Source organism: Acyrthosiphon pisum, chromosome A2 (genome assembly GCF_005508785.2).
Source record: "Acyrthosiphon pisum isolate AL4f chromosome A2, pea_aphid_22Mar2018_4r6ur, whole genome shotgun sequence".
Taxonomy (NCBI): Eukaryota; Metazoa; Arthropoda; class Insecta; order Hemiptera; family Aphididae; genus Acyrthosiphon; species Acyrthosiphon pisum.
The window spans coordinates 63,510,984-63,521,383 of NC_042495.1; the positions used below are offsets into that span (position 1 = coordinate 63,510,984).

Genomic DNA, 10,400 nt, shown 5'->3' on the forward strand with positions numbered 1-10,400 from the left:
CAATGACGTCACACGTCTTTTTTCAATTGCTCATAACTTATTGAATAATGTGAGTAGAAACGTAAAACCTATACCATTATCCTTAGAAATGAACATTCTTTCAAATAAAAAAAAACTTCTTTTTTGTGTTGTGTGCTCCTTAAAGCAAGTGAGAACTTGAGAGTAAATACTTATTTGTGGTGGTTGAACTAATATTTCTTGGAACAGCAGCAGTTATTCCATTATTAGGAGTGGGTATAACTAGATCAGTTTGTACTACTGGATAAACAATAGCTTCTTTAGCTTTCTCCTTAGCACAATCATATTCTTTCTTTGATTCTTCCACTCGCCTTTCCAAATCTTCCGTGATTACCTAAAAAATAACATCAAACAAATATGGTTATACTGAATACACAAACTATGAACTTTTACTCACTCTTGGCCTAAGATAAAGTTTGAGTATTTTACGACAGATGTCCTGGATGTCTGTTTCATTTGAATTAAATAAACAGTACCACGCTGGACTTTTTGGCAAAGGTATTTGTAATTTCCTGGCCGACAGATAAATGCAGGCACAAGCAATAGTTTCTGGATCAAATTGAACGAATACATCGGTTTGTAATGAATCATTCATATAGTTCCAGGACATCTGCATTATTGACTGATGTTTCTCAAATCCAAGTGCCTGTAGGTACATTACAATGAGTTTATGCGGGTGTTTAACATGCACGCAAAAACCAAGCTCCTTGAGCACGCGTCGTTCCGCTTTTATTACCTGCGTCTTTTTCTGTACATAATTTTGATCAAGTACCAATGGCGTAATCAATCTGCAACAGTGGCAGAGTATTTTTTGGTCTTGTTTTGGACTAGTGATCACATGGCAATACCATAGTAAAATAATAAAAAAAATGGTAGTATGATCAACCACAACTGACTATATTTAATATTTACTCTTAAGTACTAATTGTTATAGAAAAATACATAACTATTTTAAATTATAATATATATTTAAATTAAATGCTTCATTTTTATTATTTATATTATATATATTTATCAATGAGTAATTTTTTTATAAATAATAACAGCTAATTAATCTTTTTGTTGAAATTCTTAAATCATAAATTATAGAATATCCCATTTTTTTAAATGTAAAGTTATAAAACTATTTTTTTTTATATAACATATATTATCTAAATACATTAGTTGCCGTTTATTAGACTCGGCGTTAATTGACCCATTTGTCTATTGAACACAAATAGCCTGGACCAGATTTACTAAGGCATACTTAATTTAATACCAACATACTCATAATACCAAAAATCATTATATTCCATTATTAAGTAAATTTTTTGTATGCTATTAATAATATATATAAAAGGTTAATTTTTTCAATAAAAAAAATTGAATTAATTAAATTATAATATCTAATATTATGTACTAAACACAATATGATTTACATTGTAAAATAATTAACTTTTTGGTAATAAGTTATAAAGATTGTTGAATATTTAAGCCAAGTGAATTTTAAAATTTAAATTCCATAATCAAAAAAAATTTAGAGCTGCTCTTACAATGTCTGGTTAAGTGTCCGTTAACGCTAACCTGCGGTTAGTTTAATAATAAACGGACTGAATTCTATAGGAAATAAAATCCGACCGTTAACATTTACTTAATGGAGATTTATCACTTAACCGGGGTTGGTAAGAACTGACTGTTGGTAAAATATTAGTCAAACTGGCAGTTGAGAATGACCCTTTAAACAAAATAATATTATCAGATCCTCAGGTAATTTAATAATTTTTAAATTTATCCTGTTATCAAGTGCTTTAAATCCTTGGCTTGATTCCACGATCATTTTAAAGTTCACTGTTTTAAATACTTGGGAATGGTTTTTTCATATTTCATTAACTGTTATAATCAATTAACATTCACCTTAAAACAACAATATGAAAAAAAAGTTCACTTCAACTTCAGATTTTATCTAAGTTTTTTTTTAATGTCTACAAATAGAGGTTAGGTACCTTATAAGATGTAGAATAACCTTCAAATGGTTCATGACATATTCAAACATGATTGGCTATCTTGAATCCCATTGTGGAAACAACAGTTACCATTTGTCTGTGAAATTCTTTGTTTGCTTAATACAAAACTTTTATGATTAAGTATAATCACTAAATAGAGCACATAATATGTTATGCACGTTGGATTTATACTGTACCTTTTTTTTGATAAATATATTAATATATATACTTATATATATATATATTTTTTTTTTGACAAACCCTAACAATTTTTTTTTTGGAGGGAACCTCTTATCTTATTTTTGATTAAATCATGTAACAATATAATTTTTAAAGGGTCCAACAGTGTTCTTGACGTGACGACCATCAATTTCAATGTGAATCCACCACGTTCGCTTTCCTCTCCACAATTCAAACCAAGGGCAACTCACCCGGCGGTTAGCTGTGGAAAGTATCTGCGAAAACGCAAGTTATAAAATAAATTTATGCGTTACATTTCCACTCAGATTAACATTAACAACCATTGGCTTTGTTGCATTAATCAATTTACAAATAAACATAAAATAAGTACAAAACAATTGCAACAAAAACAATGGATTTTTGTGCACCCTACAGTTATCGCATTAAGTCTACACATTGTATCCTTTTAGTAATTTTAATTTAAGTATTTATACCAGTACAGGTGATTCACCAAACCACAATTTTTTCTTTTAATTTAATTTATTCACAAATTCTGAATTATGGGTTTATTCCACCATATAGTGTTGTATAGATCAAAAATAAAAATTAAATTAAAATGAGTGGTTACTAACTTAGTTAGTTATTAAGTGAGTTATGAGTATTTTAAGATGTACAAACAATTTACAATTTAAAAATACTCATAACTTGCTTTAAAATTTAAAATATAATAAAAAGTCCATGAGGTTGCTTAGACAAAAATATTACCTTTAGATTTTATTAGAGGTCAATTAACACTAATTTTTAAACTAACAGAGCTACACATGTTCTGCTAAGCGTAAAATTTATAACAATAAATAATTAAAAAATTGCATTTAACACGTTCGCTGCGTAAAACGCCAATTGGCGTCATGTACCTTGTTATTTAATGGACTATAATTTGGTCAGCGTTACGATTAAACTTTTGGTTTTTTGTCAGCGTCTTCTATAAGCATTGTTTCATAATCAAGTGCAAACCGTACACTGATATTTTAATTTTTTAATTTTTAGGAAATTTTTTTTTAAAACTAGAATTTTATCAGCATCACGACAAGTATACAAAAATATGATACGCAGTGAACGTGTTAATTAATTACATAAATTAAAATATTTGAATAGATTATAGACTTTAAGAGGATGTTGTACCCACATGTGTCATCTCTGTCTTTTTCGTTTAGCAATTTCAATAGTGTGCTGTTAGTTTTGATATTGGAGTGAAATGACCTATTATCAAACTTTAACATGTTGACTGCGTACTGACGCAATTTTAAGATTGCAAAAATTAATTTTAGAAGACTGTTGTGACAGTGTTCACGCACTGGGTGAATACTGCAAAAATAAATACACAGTCAACGTGTTAAGAACATTATCTGTGTTCTCTTTATCGGGTTTTTACGATAGTTTACAGAGCAGTTATGAGTATGTAAAATATTATATTTTAAAATGCTCATAATTCACTTAAAAATTAAATATGTTTTTACCTAAAAGTTTAATAATAGGTCTATTTACTTCAATATTAAAACTAACAGCACACTATTGAAACTGGTGAACAAAAATTTGGTACATTAAGCGGGGACAAAATATTATTATGCGGAATGTCCCCTTAAGTATACTTAAAAATATAAAACATCAGAATTTGAATAAATTAATCATTATATGATAAAATTAAGGTTAGCATGAATTACCTGTCATGCCTATATATTATATGTAAATAATAATAATAATAATAATAAATAGTTATAAACTAATAACAGAACTAAACAAATATTAACATTTAATAGAAATAAAAGTAATAAATTAGGTGATCTTTTTTTTTTTACAGATGACGATAAATATCTAGTTTTTGAACTTCATAAAAATCAGATTGTTCTAGACTAGTTTTTTGTTTATACCAGTATTCAGTAGTATTGTTCAGAAATTTAAAATTAATTATTTTAGAAAATATATAGTTTTTTCTTATAAAATGGTTTTTACTAATATAAATTTCTATAAGTTTTTCTGCGATTATTCATAGCTATAGTAATATTAGGATATTTAAGAACTGTGCATTATGCGACTACTGTAAGATATCTAAAAGTAATTAAATATCTAACTTACTAAAAGAATCTTAAGCTTAACTTAACATTGAAAAAGACAAATTAAATTGAACTATAAGATTAAAAATATGTTTATGTTTTAAGTGTTTGACTTCTTCAAGGGATATAGACATTCATTCTATCAATCAATCATCTATAAAATGAAAGTCCACACATGAACATTCTTCAATTCTCTAGGAGCTAGGAAATGGACACAGAATGATGATTAAAATTAAGCTAAAATCTAATTTTAAAAGGCAAAAAGTAGAGAATTAACTGGAATTAACGTTATAATAAATAAAATACTTTAATGAATTAACTGGGCCCTTATTGGTACATATTTAAACCAGGTTTAACCTTTGTATTTACTCAAGTATCTATAATAAGTGTGCTACAAAGTTTATACCTTGGTTAAAAATATGTGTACACTCATAAGGCAGTATACCACCTAATAGGATAGACAGGAAAATTAATTTGAGTTATTCATAAAACCAACATTATTATGTTCTGGATTAAAATAATTTGGTCATGGGAAAATTTAGTTGGAGTTATTTAACCCTAGATAACATGCACCATAAAAAAAACAATTATTATAGTGTTTTTAATCGTAGATTGAAATATTTTAACTAAACTTTATAAATTTAAATATTTTTTTATTGCTCTTAAAATTTAAATATAAATTGACAGTGAAGCATGTATTACAGGGTTAAATACCCTTGAAACATTATTAATAAAGGTTCAAGTCAAAATGTATAATTTAAATATGAAAACCAAGAAGACTACAGAGAGAGATCTACTCTTCAAGACGGAAACATACTCTAACAGATTAGTCAGTTGTGATTAAAAATATTTAAATATGATTAAAAAAAAAAATATATATATATATATATATATTAATAATATCAAAATAAAATCACCTAAACTTACTTTTGATTTAAAACTTGACGGATATGGTGATAAACATTAATTACATCACGAATACGTCGTGGTGATTCCTCAACTTTAGAAGCCAAACATGTGCATGCCATTGCAGTTATTTCCATTGGGTGGCGAACAAACGATTTTGTGTAGTAAAATCGTTGAAACAATACTTGTCCCGTTGCCATTGCAACCTGAGAAATAAAAATCATATTACAAATAATTCAGATGACAATTCAATGAATAAGCACACATGACACGTCACACATTTACTAGGACATATCTGAATTTATTGGGAAATAAAATTAACAGGTTGAATGCCATATGACCGTTGGCGTTCATCTGTAATTCTCATATTGTAAACTTTGGTGACTACTGGCGCCCATAATCTATCATCACTACCATGCCACATGACTGCCGTTAATAAATATGATTTTAAATTATTAACTTTTCTATGGCGCTACAATAATTTACTAAAATTTAACAGAAATTATTTTGATGTGATAAACATAATATTTTAATTTTTTTATGTTTTTTTCAAATACAATAGTATATACAAATTAGGATCGACAAGGAACAATATGTTTAGCGTATCGATAATACCTATCAAGTGACCGCCGGTGATCACATAGCTATCGATGAGTTAAGGAATTTTTATAAATATTTAAATTCGGGTTTGCGGGGGGAGAGCATACCTGCCCTTCGAGCAGACGGATTAACCTAAAAAGTAAACTTAACCATGTTAGTTGAAGTAACACAAGTATAGTGGCTCTGGTCTTCAAACTCAAGGGACCTCCCGTTGCCTATCGGTTCCGGTCGCCAGACACGATGGCCAGTTAAACTAAAATAAGTAAATTTTTGAAACAAATGCACTTTACTGTGCTTAAAATAATAGTTTCCGGGAAAAAAAAATTACACCACCGTTTTAAGCATAAAAAACAAGTCGTTTGAAAAAAAAAATTTGATAATCGTGAGGGTGTTGATAAAGTGCACTTTAGCCAATAAATTCCTAGTACAAAATAAAAATAAAATAAAATCACATATTAATCATTGTTTTTTTGATAATATTTTTAATTAGAAGGGTCTTGATTAAATTGGTGTTGGAGGTCTACTGTTGAATTATGAATAATTGTCATACAAGAAAAAACTGACTTCGGCATTACTGGTGACAGTAAATAAATTTGAAAAAAATAAATTAGTAGATAGGTGTGTCAAATAATTTCTTTTTATAGATTTATTAAAATAGTTATATGTGCTACATTCAAATAGTTACAAAATCAAAACTCAACTAATAAGTCAATTCTTCAGCATTATGTTTCAAAGATATTCTATAATATTTCATTGCAATAAGAGCACCCCAAAGTCAAATATTAGGCTCAACAATGATTATGTCATTGTTACAAACATATTATAGCCTAGTCAGAAATGATATACTAATATTGAAATATTGTGGTAATTAACAGTGTTTTTTCATACATATTTATAACCTATTACTGAACAACAGTAGTTGGTTTGGTACACAAAAATTCATAGATAATGAACAATTTATTTTTACCTTAAAAATATTCAAAAATCAAACATTTTTAAAATGAATAATATTTATAAATCAAAAGGGAAAATTACTATAGATACCTATGTCTGAGTAAATTAGTTATATGTATATATATGATATTATTGATATGTAGATACGGTGACAAAAAAGAACTAAAAGTTTCACCTGGGGTAGTTTGAGCAGTATGCCAGCGGTCTGAATCCACTCGCAGCCGACGATCCTTAGGTCGACTTCGGTCTCGAAATCCAACCCATCGAGCATTGACGGTGTGGACGTGATCTTCTCCTTGGGCAACAATACGTTGCTTAAAGTCAGCAGCACTTTGGTCGGTTGTTTCAATTTATGGCGGTCATGAACCATGTCCGTAAATGTCATCGTTTCTGTTTCCATTTTGCACATCACCCACTGCGTCGTAAAAATTAGTGATTTCGTCGTTACCGATTAGACGGTGTTTAGCTAAGTAAATAAACTTTAAATGATATAATTATACAAACACGAATCACGTCTGGCTGCAGCCAGCGGATAGCGATTATTGAGCACAGTTATACAAAGCATGATAAAATCATTAATCTATTATACTACTCATTTTTTCATGGTAATATGTACACAACTTGCATGCGCCATACGGTAGCGGGCAGGTCGGATCAATATTCTATACTAATATTGTAGTTAAAAAATTAAAATATAGTTAAGTAATAAGTCGTTGGTTTATTTTAATTCGTGGTTCAAAGCCGTATAATATATTTACTTAACAAGGTTAATAATAATAATATTATTGTATGCATTTATCTGATATCATATTATCAAACTCTAGTCAGGGCTTCCCAAACCAAAAATGTCATAGAAAAATAGCATCATAAATTATAGAACAAGCGACATGTTCATTGAACATTATTTCAAGGGGTTCAATGTTCAAACACCAATTTCCTTTCTTAATTTTTTTTAACTTATTTTAGATTCTGAGCGGAGTGATAAATATATTGATTTAACAATGATGTGTGTTATATTTTATTTTTTTTGTGTCTGTGTACACGATGAGTAGTCGAAATAATGCTTCGATTTTCAACTTCAGTATCTTGTTCGATAGAAAAGTGAATATTGTTGCTGCATTGGGGAGGTCAAAATTTAAAATTCCCCAGTAATTTTCAAAAACGCAGTAAAAAACAAAAGAAAAATTAAGGAAAAACGGGAATTTTTACGCAAAATCGATTTTTAACGACCTTGGATACATGAAATTTTCACTGGTTGTTTATATTTGAATTTTCTATACACGATAAAATTTTCAAAATATTATGATTTGTTTTGATCTGCTTAGGGACATTTTCAGTTTCCAATTTTATTAGTTTTTTTTTTTTCTATGAATGTGAGAATGTCAACAAAACTTTATTTGTTGGGTAAAAATACTTGAAAATTTAGTACAAAGCTCCTACTATATTGTTACATTGACATTTGAAAAATATTAAAAATCCTTAATCACAGTTTTTTTTTTTTGTAAACATTTAAAGTTCAAATATTTACAAAATATGGACAAATCACGAAAATTAGCAAATTACTTTGAGTTAAGAATTCATTAAATTTTTCTTTTTAAATCTTCTTTTTCGATTGGCTATTCTACTCTTTAAGAGTTTTAGCCGTCACTACAATATCTCGCCACTTTTCTCTTTCTTGAGCAATTACACGCCAGTCTTCTATGCCCATTTCCTTCCGCTACTCCATCAATCCATCTCTTCCTGGGACGTCCCCTTTGTCGTTTTCCCTTAGGTTTCCACTCGAAAGCAACCCGTACAGGGTCGTTTTCTTCTCTTCTTAGGATATGTCCTAGCCATTGGATCCTTTGACCCTTGATGAAGTTAGTTACTGGAGCCAGATTCATAATTTCCTGCATTTCTCTATTGAATCTTCTTCGCCAACATCCTACATTCGCGTCAAACACAGGGCCACATATTTTTCGCCATATCCTAAGGATTCAAGATTTAAAACAAGATTCCACGTAAGTAGTTAATTCTGTTACCAACAAATCTAAAAAATACATTTACAAAGTTTATTTTTATAGTCATTTTAAGTTCAAATTTGGACGAAAATACAAATTAAAAAACCTAGAATAATTATTTTAGTTATTTTGTTGTGATTGTATAATATTATTCGTGGGTACATGAAACTTCTAAAGTATACTATTATATACCTACCTATGATAGTATCACGGTTTATTTTGATGTATATTGTATAACACGTTTATAAGTACCTATTAGATATTGTGATATAATACTGATATGATTAATTTGGAATTTATTATAGGTACCTATTATAGGTTATTTTTTTTTTAATACCTTAGATAAGTATATAATATGTCTTATACCTAGACTGGCATACTGTCTCCACTCAGAATCGTTTTTCTTATACAATGATATTATATCATTGAATTAAAATTTAATATCATCCATTATATACAGTGACCCACTTATAACCTACTGTACAGCAGAGCAACATCAAATTGCCTATCTTTTTTTTTTAAATAAAAACATTATATTAAATTATATTATTATAAAAAATTAAAGCCACCCCCAAAACAAAATCCTGGTCACGCCACTGGTTCTATCATCTACGGTTCAGCACCATAGATAAAGGAAAGATCTATCTTTATCTATGTAGTCCAGCACTCTAGCGACCAACAAATAAATTAGCGACGGTACGTCTCACACATGCTCACATCATTCGAACGGGGGAAAAAAATCCCCAGTAGCATTTATTTAATATTTTACTCAATTAACTATCTTAATTGGGAATACATAATATTAAAAATAATATGTTAATGAAATAGTTAGTCAAGCGTCGGCGATTTTTCAATTGGTAATTTTTATTTTCAAGCAATATATGAGCATTTTATGTTTGTAATATTTCACATAGGTACCTACCTATATCCTACCTATATATCTTACTTGAAAAATGTCTGACGCTTAAGCACATAAACTAGTGAATGAAAATGTGCTATGTCGTATGCACGTTTTTTTCATGAAAGAAGTAACCCTATAATAAAAATGATGTGTTCCAGGCCTACACAACCTAACATATTGTAACAATATTGTATTCACGAGTTTTCAGTCTATGTACGATTTCAAAAAAAAACAGTACATTTTTTTAGTTATCAATTTATGTAATAAAATTTCTATAATTTATTAAAATATTATAAATATAAAACAAATAGTAAATTTATTTTATTTTTATTATGCAATTTATAAAATACTTAATTCTTATAAATTATTTATATTTTATTGTTATTATTATTTTAGATTCTGAGTGGAACGATGAATGTATTGATTTTACAATGATGTGTGTTTTTTTATTTTTTTTTTTTTTTTGTGTCTGTGTACACGATAAGTAGTCGAAATAATGCTACGATTTTCAACTTCAGTATCTTGTTCGATCAGAAAGTGAATATCGTTGGTGCATTGAGGAGGTCAAAATTTAAAATTCCCAGTAATTTTCAAAAGCGCCAAGAAAAACCAAAGAAAAATTAAGGAAAAACGGGAATTTTTACGCAAAATCGATTTTTCACAAAATTGAATTTGGTTTTTGGTGTAACTTGACCGTAGATCACCGTAGATACATGAAATTTTGACTGAATGTTTATCTTAGCATCTT

General features: G+C 28.6%; 2 protein-coding genes across 15 annotated transcripts in view; both read right to left on the bottom strand.

Moving 5' to 3' along the window:
- LOC100163957 (cyclin L-like) overlaps window positions 1-7,536 on the bottom strand; it is an 8,715-nt gene extending 1,179 nt beyond the window's left edge. Inside the window, exons 1-5 of one of the 3 annotated variants that reach the window (XM_016806598.2) lie at window positions 6,927-7,531; window positions 5,219-5,403; window positions 755-806; window positions 416-664; window positions 171-352 (exon numbers count right to left, since the gene is read on the bottom strand). In XM_016806598.2, coding sequence (XP_016662087.1) covers window positions 171-352; window positions 416-664; window positions 755-806; window positions 5,219-5,403; window positions 6,927-7,160 — 902 coding nt within the window. In that variant the 5' untranslated portion in view covers window positions 7,161-7,531. 3 annotated transcript variants of the gene reach the window in all.
- Window positions 1-10,400, bottom strand: part of LOC100161639 (calcium/calmodulin-dependent protein kinase type II alpha chain) — a 136,897-nt gene that overhangs the window by 85,725 nt on the left and 40,772 nt on the right. The window lies entirely within an intron of this gene.